This window comes from Hyla sarda, chromosome 8, assembly GCF_029499605.1.
Source record: "Hyla sarda isolate aHylSar1 chromosome 8, aHylSar1.hap1, whole genome shotgun sequence".
NCBI classification, from domain to species: domain Eukaryota; kingdom Metazoa; phylum Chordata; class Amphibia; order Anura; family Hylidae; genus Hyla; species Hyla sarda.
The window spans coordinates 170,050,115-170,063,893 of NC_079196.1; the positions used below are offsets into that span (position 1 = coordinate 170,050,115).

At 42.0% G+C, this 13,779-nt stretch overlaps 1 protein-coding gene across 4 annotated transcripts in view; it reads right to left on the bottom strand.

Annotated features, from left to right (window-relative positions):
• KATNIP (katanin interacting protein) overlaps positions 1 to 13,779 on the bottom strand; it is a 235,219-nt gene that overhangs the window by 213,364 nt on the left and 8,076 nt on the right. For 3 of the 4 annotated variants that reach the window (XR_008847228.1, XM_056536141.1, XM_056536143.1), the window contains exons 3-4: positions 10,987 to 11,060; positions 1,680 to 1,840 (exon numbers count right to left, since the gene is read on the bottom strand). Coding sequence is in view for 2 of the 4 variants with exons in the window: in XM_056536141.1 (XP_056392116.1) it covers positions 1,680 to 1,840; positions 10,987 to 11,060 (235 nt within the window). In the remaining 2 variants the exon portion in view is untranslated. Of the gene's footprint in view, positions 1 to 1,679; positions 1,841 to 10,986; positions 11,061 to 13,779 lie in introns of those variants that run through there. The other variant, XM_056536142.1, reaches the window with a different exon arrangement.

Here is a 13,779-nt window from a genome sequence, read left to right on the forward strand (position 1 = left end):
AACATAAAATTAAATATTTAATATAAAATATTAAAATTAGGGAACAGTTTAAAAAAAATCTTGTTAAAAGGGAATCTGTCATCAGTGTCACCTGCACTGCCCTGTTGGTACAGGCTTGTAGTGCGGGTGACACTGATGATAATATAACTTACCTATCCCCCGATCTGTCATCCCATTCTCCTCCTTATTTGGGCAGCAGGCTTGGTGCACAGGCGGCGCTCCAGGAGTCACCGCTGCTTCCTTACTCCACCGCCTGTGAGCAGGCTTAAAGAAACAGTTGTCTGGAGCTCCGCCCGTGCACAAGCCTGCTACAGGAATCAAAAGTATATCAGGCGAACGGAACCACGGATCGGAGATAGACAAGTATCATCATCAGTGTCACCCACACTATACACTTGTACTACACAGGTGGTTCAGGTGACACTAATGACAGATTCCTTAAATGGGCACTCTCAATATTTTTGCTATTGCACTCCTTATGGTAAATTAAAAAAAATCGTTCTAATGTACTTTGTTTAAAAAATTTTTTAGTTTTCTATGTTTTATTTGTCTTTAAAAAGCTGCCACTAGGTGTCTCCCTACTTGTAAAGAGCATATTTTCCCCCATCTCTTGCACAGACTTTGGACTCCTGCTGGCCTGAAGTCATGCTGAGTGAGGTGTGTGCAGCCTTAGCCAATCATAGCTCACCTCACACACTGAACTGCTGCTGTGTGTAGCAGAGTTAGGGAGGAAGTTCTCCCCTGTATGGCTTCAGATGATGTCATGCCTGCTGGGTAACTCCCCTTCCCTGTTTGTGAATCTGACTGAGACTGGGCAGAAAATACAGAGCAATATCAAGGCAGAAAAAAAAAAAAAAAAGGGGTGGTTTATCATGATGGGGGCAGTGAACTGGGAGAATTGCAAAATTTTACAAGATCCTGAGAGGTACTCCTGAACAGTTAATTAGACAATAAGAAATGACACAAGAATGATGAGTGTATTAATAAGCAAGCAGGCATATTTACCATTTGAGATTACAGGAAGTAATTAAAAAATTTCCTAAATTTAAAAATAGGAATTATCTTGCATAAGGGATAAATACATGGCAATTCCTTAGTATATACACAGAGTATCAGAATTATCTCATACTTGCAAGTGAAAGTTCAGTTTAGATTAAAAAAAGCTGCGGGCAAAGTGACGTCCGTGCGCCAAATTCATCAAGTGGCGCATAGACGTTGATGAATGCCCGCTAAACTGCTCTGTTTAAATGTCGCAGAGCAGTGACAAATGTATTAAAAGTCGCACATACCTTAATACAATTGCTGCATGGAGTGATATAGGGCAGGGTTGAATTGCCCTGTGATTTCTTCTATATCTGGTCTGTGTAACTTTTCTGCGACATTTCGCAGGAAAATTGCACATGATAAATTAGTGACCACTGCACAAAGTGATCTAAATCAGATCACTTTGTGGTCATGAAAATTAAACAACGTAAATGAAATGTTGCAGGAAAAGACACACAGGATCAGGCTGAGACTTTTCCTGCAACAAATTTAGACAAAAAAAAGGTGTCTAAATAGTTTGATAAATTCCCCTCCTAGAGCCTACTGTGTGCAAACAATGTACAGCTTCATCAAGTATCTGCTTATATATCATGAAGAAAAGCATCACTAAGAGCTTTGACATGATGTAAACTTACCTTTGACTTTGGGGGTTTTTAAGCCTCCTCTGGCTAAATCCTGGGTGCTGTACTGTTTCTTCAAATCAGCATTTGCTCCATTTATGTAAAGAGAAAATCCCTGCTCCAGATGTTCCAGCTTAACTTGTGTAGGATCCTTTGTTCTGAAACTATTCAATGCCCTAAGAACAGAACTTATGTCAGTGTTACAGAATATTACTGTACTAAAGACAGAAAATGGGAAAACGCATACAGATGCAAGAAAAAGTAAGTCAATCATTTGAAATTACCTGGATTTGTGCACTGCCTAATAACGTGTGGTCTGAGCTATCCAAGTCCCAATTATAGTCCCAAAAAAAATTCAAATAATCTCACCCCTCTAGCTGTGAGATAGTTGAAGCACAGGTGTCCCGGAATGCTCAAGGGTGTTGGCATAAACGATTAATCCATGGAAATAAAAGAATTGTTCCTCGGCCGAGGAACGGTTCTTTCATTTCAATGAGGCATAAGTGTATGATAATGTGGAGTATGACCCTTTTCCCAGTGATCTCCTGTACGAGGACAGGCTTCCCCCCCCCCCCCCCTAGCACTCCAGCTTCTACCCTCGGAGACACACTCTTGCGGAACAGTGATTGGCTGAGTAGGTTAGGGCTAGAGCGTGCTGGGGAGAAGCGGCGGACCATGCAAGCAAAAGAAAGATTCAGGAGATTTAGATGGCACTGGATCTCAGTCCTGAGACCCAATGCAATCGTGAGCTATAAGCTAGTGAAATGCGCTGCAGTGCTCTAATCTCCCTGGCCAGACGCTCAGTTTAAAGGGGTATTCTGGCTTTATACATCTTATTCCTTATCCGATCTCTGTGCAGCCCTCAGCATTCTGTACCTGGCGCTGCCTCCGGGACGTGATGTCATGACCACGCCCTCTAGGGACATCACGCCACGCCCCCTCCATTCATGTCTATAAACATGAATGGAGGGGGCATGTTGTGACGTCACTACGGTGCGTGCCCGTCACGGCCCCCTCTTGGAGGCAGCGCCCGACACAGAATGCCAGGGGCTGCACAGAGTTCGCGGGGGTCCCCAGTGGCGGGACCCCTGCAAATATACATCTTATCCCCTATTCTTTGGATAAGATGTATAAAGCCGGAATACCCCTTTAATTATTTTACTGAACAGATTAGGATTTGAATGACAGTTGGGGAGTGAAGAATGCACTGCTGGTTTATAACTTGCAATCACATAGGGTCTTAGGATTCAGACCCGATGCAATCTACAGCAAAACACCAGAAAATTATTTGTTATTTGGGGCAAAATCGTAAAACAAATGCAATTTTGCAACTTTAGGTTTCATTCCTATACAATGCAGTTTTCGGTAAAAATTACATGATGTTATATTTATTCTGTAGGTCAAACCCAGTTGGCAAAAAAAAATAATGAATATGCTTCAGGTTTTCCTCTTCTGACTCCTATAACACTTTTACGGGAATGTATGAGAGCTCATTTTTTGCGCCTTGATCTGTAGTTTTTATCGGTAACATTTTTGTTTTGATTGGACTTTTTGATCACTTTTATTTATTGTATTCTGGTATATGAAGTGACCAAAAATCAGCAATTCTGGATTTTGGTATTCTTGTGTCATTCACCACGTGCTTCAATGTTATACTTTTATAATTCAGACATTTCCACAAATGTTTATAAATCACTAGGCACAAAGTAAATGCAGGGGGCATTACTGCTAACTACAATACAACCCTAGCAAACATAGGTCAAGAGAAAGATACTTAAGGGGAATAAAAAACACAAATGGGGGGTGCTCAATGTGAATACAGAGAATAGATAAATCCAAAAAAGATAAGTACATTTGCGCTCTCCAATGTGACGTAACAGTAATTGTCTGTCATACTGGCTGATCAGAATCCTGCGTTTTTTCCCCACAGAGGTCACGATCAGCCCCCTGAACTGGCTGGCAAGCAATTTTACTGCTTTTAGATGCTGCGATCAACTGCGATCGATTACGGTCCCTAAAGGTTTAACGCATGAATCGTGATGTCTGCTTTTGGCTGTGGGTCCCAGCTGGTAGCAGCCGGAACCCATTAAGTATGAAGTGCACTCAGCTCTTGAGCATATTTATACAGTGGGAACAGGGCGTACATGTACCCCTTGCATCCTTTAAAGTGTTAACTAAACTAGTAACATACAAACAGTTGTACAGTTCAAGTTTATTGAGCATAGTACAGGGAGAAAAAAGAAAGAAAGTGAGCCTCTGTATTAAAGGGGTACTCCGCTGCTCAGCATTTGGAACAAACTGTTCCGAACGCTGGAGCCAGCGCCAACAGCTCATGACGTCATAACCCCGCCCCCTCGTGATGGCCCGCCCCGCCCCCTCAATGCAAGTCTATGGGAGGGGGCGTGACTTTGTGTTCAGCTCGAAAGAATAAACCAGGATTTTAACCAAATCCAGCTGCATAAAATGAAGTAATATAGTGTTGTAACCAGGATCTACGCAACTCGTTTTGTTGGAACAAGAGAATTGTTTGAGAGATATTAGTTAGATTCAGAGAGATTTATCAAAATCTTGACAGGGGTAAAGTTGACCAGTTGCCCATAGCAACCAATCAGATTGCTTCTTTTAGTTTTAGAGGGCTTTTTAAAAATTAAAGAAGCGATCTGATTAATTTCTATGGGCAACTGGATAACGGCAACTTAGATAATCAGACCAAATTCTATCAACTAAGGGTGCTTTCACACCCCGTTTTGTACTTACAGTTCCCGAATACGGCTGGGAGGAGGGGGGTCAGGGCTTAATTGCGGCGCCCGCACTCAGCCGTATTCGGGAACCGTATTTAATGCATGTCTATGAGCCGATCGGAGTGAACCGCAGCCTCCGGTCGGCTGCGTTTTCGGTCGTATGCGGTTTCCCGACCGTAGGCAAAAACACGGTTGACCACGTTTTTGCCTGCGGTCGGGAAACCGCATACGGCCGAAAACGCAGCCGACCGGAGGCTGCGGTTCACTCCAGTCGGCTCATAGAGATGCATTAAATACAGTTCCCGAATACGGCTGAGTGCGGGCGCCGCGATTAAGCCCTGCCCCCCCTCCTCCCAGCCGTATTCGGGAACCCTAAGTACAAAACGTGGTGTGAAAGCACCCTAAGAAATACAGATAAATCCAAAGGTTTAGCTTTTTTTGCATTTTTGTATCCAATTCACTCTCTGCTGTATGCAAAAACGTGGACAGTCATGCTATGGTGTACACCAGAAAAAACCCACAATACGTTACATGTTTTGTTATATAATGTATGTCAAAAAGGGATGAGAAAGAGATGACATAAAGCAGAATCCATTTTAAGCATTAGTTAATGTACACTTTTTTCCTAAAATACTTTAAACAGTAACAAAAATGCGGTGTAAGCATAGTTATTGGGCCTCATTTACCAAGCTGAAACAGACTAGTTTTCTTCGAGTTATTTTGGCACAGAGTTGTCTGCGCTAGTGTGCGACAGTGTGCACGAGGAAAATCCGACAAACCCGACAGTGCTCTGTGAAAAGCAGAAAAAGGGGCATGGTCTGTCACAACGGGGTGGGGGGGGGGGGGGGGGCTGCAGCCCAAAAAAAGGGTGTGGACTTGCCCCCTTTACTATTGGATTCACAGAAAAATCTGTGGATAAATGGCTGGAAATTTCCACCTAGAAAAAGCTGTTGCCTGTGTGCCTCTGTGCAGAGACCAAATACAGGAAGGGAGGGTGGGGCAAGCAGAGCCCTGCCTGTCCTCACTGCACAGAGCCCTGCCTGTCCTCACTGCACAGAGCCCTGCCTGTCCTCACTGCACAGAGCCCTGCCTGTCCTCACTGCACAGAGCCCTGCCTGTCCTTACTGCACAGAGCCCTGCCTGTCCTCACTGCACAGAGCCCTGCCTGTCCTCACTGCACAGAGCCCTGCCTGTCCTCACTGCACAGAGCCCTGCCTGTCCTCACTGCACAGAGCCCTGCCTGTCCTCACTGCACAGAGCCCTGCCTGTCCTCACTGCACAGAGCCCTGCTTGTTTGCCCACCCTTCTTGTATTTGGTCTCTGCACAGAGACACAGCTGCAGGGACAAGACAGGATTCTTTCACCAAAAATATACACATAACCATGCCCTGTGACTGGGTTTATCCTATAAAACACAGGACAATCGTAACGTATTTGTGTTTTCCTGCCATTCATTTTCAGTCCATTTTGACCCTAAGGACGAGAGAATGTTTTGCAAATCTGACCTCTGTCACTTCATGCATTAATAACTCTGGGATGCTTTTACCTATCATTCTGATTCTGAGAATATTTTTTCATGACATAATGTACTTTATGTTAGTAGTAAATTTTCGCCAATACTTCCATCATTTTTTGAAAATTTTGCATTTTTCTAACTTCGAAACTCTCTGCTTGTAAGGAAAATGGTAAAAACAAATGAACTATATTTTGATTCACCTATACAATATGTTTACTTTATATTGCATCATAAAGTTGACATGTTTTTACTTTTTGAAGACATTAGAGGGCTTCAAAGTAAAGCAGCAACTTTCCAAATTTTCATGAAAAATGCAAAAAATGTTCAGGCCCTAGTTAAAGGGGTTAGGCAGGGTATTGTGGGTGGATGGGAGGGAATAAAATGTAAAATGTGTTATATTGTAAATTAATATATAATCGTATGTTTTATATATTTTGAAAAATGAATAAAAATAAAATAAAAGGATTCCTGGAATACCCCCTTAAGGTTTGAGGTGGATTTGAGGGGCCTTTCTGTAAGAAATCCCCCATAATGGATCCCATTATGAAAACTGCACCCCTGAAAAGTGTTCAAAATGACATTCAGAAAGTTTGTTAACCCTTTCGGTATTTCACAGGAATAGCAGAAATGTGGAGGAGAAAACTCAAAATCTCCATTTTGTACACTAACATGTTCTTGCAGCCCCATTTTTTTTTTTTTTTTTTTTACATGGGGTTAAAGGAAAAAATGTCCCCAAAAATTTGTAACCCAGTTTCTCTCAAGTATGGCAAGACCACATATGTGCATGTAAAGTGCTCTGCGGTCGCACAACATGGATCAGGAGGGAAGGTACAACTTTGGGATTTTGGAGAATTAATTTTGCGCTCATGGTTTTTGGAGGGCATGTTGCATTTAGGAAGTCCCCAGGGTGCCAGAACAGCAAAAAAAAATAAAAACATGACATATTTAGTAAACAACACCTGTCAAGGAACGTAATAAGGGGTAAAGTGAGCCTTAACCCCTCACAGGTGTTTGACGACTTTTCATTGGACGTGAAAATAAAAAATTTGATTTTTATCACTAAATTACTGGTGTTACCTTAATTGCTCATTTACACGTTTATATGTGGTTATAGGAGAAAATGCCCCCCCCCCCCCCCAAAATTTAAAAACCCATTTCTCCTAAGTAAGGAAATATCCCATATGTGGTCTTAAAGTGCTCTGCTGGAGCACTACATGTCTCAGAAGAGAAGGAGCACCATTGGGGTTTTGGAGAGAGAATTTGGTTGGAATGGAAGTCGGGGGCCATGTATGTTTACAAAGCCCCCATGCCCCCCCCCCCCCCCCCCCACAAATCTGAGATTTTGACCAGACAGAAGGGAGACCCCTGGTGGGCAGAAGTATACAGCTGAAAAACTAAAACAAACATGTTTTTTTTATGGAAACCAATTAAAAAATTTAATTTATTTGGCATAAGGAATTAAATAATAAAAATTATGTTTAATGACAGTGCCCATTTAACGAAAATTCGTCAAACACCTGTTGGTTGTTAAGGCGCACTATACTCCTTGTTACATTCCTTCAGGTGTGTAGTTTCCAAATGGGGGTCACTTTTTTTTTTTTGTGTTTATGTCAGAACTGCTGTAACTAATAGGCACCCCTGTGAAAATCACCAATTTAGGCCTCAAATGTACATGGTGCGCTCTCACTCCTGAGCCCTGTTGTGCACCCGCAGAGCACTTTATGTCCACATATGGGGTATTTCCATACTCAGGAGATTGCGTTACAAATTTTGGGGGTCTTTTTCTCCATTTACCTCTTGTGAAAATAAAGAGTATGGGGCAACATAAGCATGTTAGTATAACCTTTTTTTTTTTTTTTTACACTAACATGCTGGTCTAGCACCTAATATTTCCTTTTCATAAGTGGTAAAAGGAGAAAAAGCCCCCCAAAATTTGTAAAGCAATTTCTCCAGAGTATGGAAATGTCCCATGTGTGTCCCTAAATTGTTGCCTTGAAATACGACAGGGCTCCGGAATGAGAGAGCCCTATGCCCATTTGAGGCCTAAATTAGGGATTTGGATATGGGCAGACCCAGATGCAAGCATGGCGCTTGCCTCCTCCACCAAAAATACCCTACGGCAGTGTTTCCCAAACAGGGAGCCTCCAGCTGTTGCAAAACTCCCAGCATGCCTGGACAGTAAATGGCTGTCCGACAATGCTGGGAGTTGTTGTTTTGCAACAGCTGAAGGCTCCGTTTAGGAAACCGTGCAGTACGAGACGTTTTTCATTTTTATTGGGGGGGGGGGGGGGGGTGATTGTGTAAGGGTGTGTGTATATTTTGTGTTTTACTCTTTATTTTGTGCAGTGTAGTGTTTTTAGGGTACATTTACACAGGCTGGGGTTCACAGCGAGTATCCCGCTGAGAGTTTGAGCTACAACAGAAAATTTGCAGCAGCTCATTGGGAAACTCACTGCAAACCCCCGCTCCTGTGAGTGTACCCTGTACATTCACATGGGGGGAAATTGCGCGCAAACCTCCAGCTGTTGCTAAACTACAACTCCCATCATGCACTGACAGACCGTGCATGCTGGGAGTTGTAGTTTTGCAACAGCTGGATGCACACTGGTGGGGAAACACCGAATTAGGTAACAGACTCAGTGTTTCCCCACCAGTGGCAAAACTACAACTCCTAGTATGCACGGCCTGTCAGTGCACGCTGAGAATTGTAGTTATGCAACAGCTGGAGGTTTGCGCGCAATTTCCCCCCATGTGAATGTACAGATGCACACAACTACAACTCCCAGCATGCCCAGACAGCCGTTTGCTGTTCGCGTATGCTGGGAGTTGTAGTTTTGCAAGATCTGGAGGTCCACAGTTTAGAGACCACTGCACAGTGATCTCCAAACTGTGGCCCTCCAGATCTTGCAAAAAAACAACTCCCAGCATGCCCAGACAGCAAACAGCTGTTTGGGCATGCTGGGAGTTGTAGTTTTGCAAGATCACGGCGATGTCATAGGATGCATGTTGAATGATTTGAGCAGGCATGCCACTCCTTTCCCCACCCGGCGGCGGTGGTGATTGGAAATACAGAGGTCGTACAGCCCTCTGTCCTTAAGTACCGGGATGCGAGGCCATACCTGTACGCCCTCCGTCCCCAACAGGTTAAGTTAAAGGGGTACTCCATTGGAAAACATTATTATTATTATTATTTTATTTATTTTTCAAATCAACTGGTGCCCGAAAGTTAAACAGATTTGTAAATTACTTCTATTAAAAAATCTTAATCCTTCCAGTACTTATCAGCTGCTGTATGCTCCACAGGAAGTTGAGTAGTTCTTTTCAGTCTGACCACAGTGCTCTCTGCTGACACCTCTGTCCATGTCCGGAACTGTCCGAAACATGAGAGGTTTGCTATGGGGATTTGCTTCTACTCTGGACAGTTCCTGACACAGACAGAGGTGTCAGCAGAGAGCCCTGTGGTCAGACAGAAAAGAACTACTCAACTTCCTCTGTAGTATATAGCATCTGATAAGTACTGGAAGGATTAAGATTTTGTAAAAGAAGAATTTTACAAATGTGTTTAACTTTCTGGAGCCAGTTGATATGAAAAAATAAATAAAAATATTGTTTTCCATCGGAGTAGCCCTTAAACCCCTTTAAGGGGTATTCCGGTGGAAAACTTGTTTTTAAAATCAACTGGTGCCAGAAAGTTAAACAGATTTGTAAATTACTTCTATTAAAAATTCTTAATGCGTCCAGTACTTCTTAGCGGCTGTATACTACAGAGGAAATTCTTTTCTTCTAGGATTTATTTTCTGTCACGACTACAGTGCTCTCTGCAGACACCTCTGTCCATTTTAGGAACTGTCCAGAGCAGCATAGGTTTGCTATGGGGATTTTCTCCTGCTCTGGACAGTTCCTGACATGAACAGAGGTGTCAGCAGAGAGCACTGTGGTAGTGACAGAAAAGAAATCCATGTCGGCTATTAACGCCGGCCCCCAGCTACAGGGATCAGCTGGGGGCCGGCTGGTATAGCGCTGGCTCGAGTCTGGAGCCCCCGCCATACAACGGCTGTCATCTCAGGACGAGCTGACTCATCCTTAGACAGCAACCGGTTAATAAGAATGAGGCATAAAGTCTTACTATCATTTAAAAAAATAAAAATAAACTATTTTACCATGGGGACATACCAAAAGTTTTGATTGTTCAGGGTCTTACTGCTGAGACTGCCACAGATTGCTGCATTGACTTACTACAAAATCAATCTCCTACAGATGAGGAGAGAGACAGGGAGAGAAGCACTCAGCTGAGCACTTCTCCCTTTTCATCATAGCGAATGGTGGAGATTTCAGCATCCAGACCCCAATCGATCAAAACAGGTTTATCTCTAGGACACATGAAAATTTATTTTTAATGACAATAAACACTTTAACTTGTCATCTTATACTTTTTAATGAAATATCCTTTTTCAGTGCACTTTATACAATATGTTTTTATTATCACTTGAACCCATATTGAATAGGCTTACAAAGAAGTTACAGGCAATAGACACATTCAATGCAGCTTTTATTCTTGCTTTGTACTTACTATTGTACCAAAAAATTTTTTTTAACCCTTTATTCAAATTGTTGCTTCACGTTCCCTTCTACAGCCCTCTGCAGTGTCCCATTATCAATGAAGTCTGTCATAGAGCCTTTACGAAATAGGAAAAGACTCCAGCACACTCTGCATGAGAGACAAATACTAGCTGTCTATTCAGGACTTTAGAAAAGCACAGAGCTGCTAATTCCCACATGTTGCAGCTCTGTTCTATTGAAGTAAATGTAATACCAAAATTTTATACCACACACAACCTGTGGACAAGTGTGGCACAGTTTTTCGAAGAAATTAGCTCTTCCTGGATAAACTCCTTTCATGAAGTTTGGTTATAAATGACAACAATAGTGATATATAGGAATGCGGGGATAAAACTATTTTTATCCGATTATGTAAATTTAGTTATGTCAAAAAGCTTTTCCCAAACATTAGACAATAATAAAAAATTGACATAATTTCCATGCATTTGGTCATATCTGAACTTACCGATTTTTTTGTTGTAAGTAAACTAAATATTCATCGTGTTTCTCATCAAAATCTATTTGGTTTCCCAATTCATTCTAGAGAAAAACAACATAAAGAAGAGTAAAAATATACAGAGTTTTGGCATCTTTAGCTTTGAAGAAGAACATATGAGATTGTAGAAATTAGAATAACATGGTGATGTAACAGAAGCTTCACTTGTCCATAGTTTTCTATGTTTCTAGTTTTCCAACTCCTTTACTTGTAACCATCTCACATCCATGGGCATCCCTTACCACAACTATGGTCCACAAGCCTTGGAAATATTCCATGTGCATGATGGAGACCCATGTAAGCAATTGGCTTACACAGCCACAGCCTGCAAGATCATACTATACAATTAATACAAAGAAAAAGTGTGTATCATTTAATGTAAGAAGGACTTATGCCCTCTCCTGACCTGTCTCCTTTAGTAAATCGTTGTATTTCACAATTTTTTTTTCAATTTAACAAAACCACAATGGCCCAGATGTACTAAACTTTAGTACATATGGGCCATTGTGGTTTTGTTAAAATTGAAACAAAATTGTGAAATACAAGGATTTAGGAAACAGGTCAGGAGAGGGCATAAGTCCTTCTTACATTAAATGATACACACTTTCTTACACCAAGTTTCTGATAAGACAGACTTTTCCGCCAGGTCTGACAAAATGGGCATTGCCTCGCTAAAGTGGGTATAACTTCAGTAGGAGGGATGTGACCTATATGAGAAAAAAATTTTGGAGCATGATTCCAATTTGATAGTCAGTCTAAACTTGGACTAGACAATTTTCTGATATGCCAGCTGGTTTTGCCCATAACAACCACTCACAGCTCAGCTTTTATTGTGCGGTGGCACTACTGACTGTATGCAGGGTGTACAGATCAGTTTGAGATGCCAGGGCACTGTTAACCGACATGGTCTGAGGTTGAGATAGCTTCTCCTGGGCCAAGAGTGGGGACAATGAGGACACTGATGCTAGGTTACGGATAACTACCGTATCTTTCAGAGGTAGGAATTGTTAAATCTGTTACGGTAAAAACTTTGGTGCAGAGGGAAGTGCAGAGTGAACTAGGATAGCCTGTCACCTTACTGGGATTTGTAGTTGCTGAGAGATGAGATTAAATAGTAGCCAACGCTGACTTGAAGACTTTAGACTGACTGAAGAGAATGTTTTCCCCCAAAATTTTCTGCTCACCGCTAGGCTTTGACTGTCATCTGAGTGAGGGGATGTCCATAGATTGTCGTGGCTGCAGATTTGAGGGTTACTTCTCCTTAGACCTCCTCTCACTTCTTCACACAGCACTGAACTGGATTGCACTCTGGCTGAACACGCTCAGACTGAACACTGCCTAGACACTCACTAGACTGAACAGCTCTCCCCCCTTCACTACATAATGGCCAATGTTGGTGAGTTCCCATTGGGGGGGGGGTCAGGGTCCCCTAATCCACTCTGCAGCAATCCCTAATTTATGAGAACATAACAGTGCAAGACAACAGAATACAAGATGGAGTAGTGGGTCCAATACAGTATCAGCAAGGATGCCTGATGTAATCTTTAGCCCACAGGACGACATCCTGTGCTGGGACACAACAATTGTACCCAATCTCGTTAAGATAGGAAAGCTGAGCTGTGATTAGTTGTTATGGACAAATCATTCCAATTTTTGTTTTGGACAGACTGCTAAAGCTGGACCAACTTTTTATGTATTTATTTTTTTTCTATGTAATTATGCTGTGTTACTGCAGCAAAATCCACAACATGGATTATCACAGATTTTGATTTTACCTTTTTGAAATTAATGGGGAAAATTTGCAAGATTGACAAAACTTGACATGCTTATAGGGGTTATCCAGGAAAAAAACGTTTTTTTTTTTTTATATATCAACTGGCTCCAGAAAGTTAAACAGATTTGTAAATTGCTTCTATTAAAAAAATCTTAATCCTTTCAGTACTTATGAGCTTCTGAAGTTAAGGTTGTTCTTTTCTGTCTAAGTGCTCTCTGACGACACGTGTCTCGGGAACCACCCACTTTAGAAGCAAATCCCCATAGCAAACCTCTTCTAAACTGGGTGGTTCCCAAGACACATGTCGTCAGAGAGCACTTAGACAGAAAAGAACAACCTTAACTTCAGAAGCTCATAAGTACTGAAAGGATTAAGATTTTTTTAATAGAAGTAATTTACAAATCTGTTTAACTTTCTGGAGCCAGTTGATATATATAAAAAAAAAAAAAAAAAAAAAAGGGGTTTTCCTGGATAACCCCTTTAAGATTTAACCACTTCCCGCCCTAGGACGTACGCATACATCCTAGCGATCTCCTTTACAGCTCGATGCGCTGCAGATCGCTGGCGGGATCCAACTATCAATTCCAGCCGGGGTCCCGCCACAGCTGCCGGAATCGCGCTGGTTTAGGCAGCATTAATCCCATAGATGACATGGTCACGGAATCTATGGGATTGAAAGGTGGAGGGGGCTCCCCCTGTCCACCAACAGCAATCCCACAATGTGATTGTGGGATCCCATTGGTTGCCATGGCAGCAGGAGGCCAGCTGATGCCCTCCTGTTTGCTTAGTACAGCAGCCTGTGAGGTGCAGCCATGGGCTATTAGTCAGTGTAGTACTGACTGTTATACTCTGCTGCAGTACATAGTATAACCTGTAAAAAGTGAAAAGTAAAAAAATAAAAGGCTTTTAAATAAATTAAAGTGTAAAAAAAAAATTAAAAAAAATGCCCCTTTCCCAATAAAACCCTAAACTATCACCCAAAACAAAAA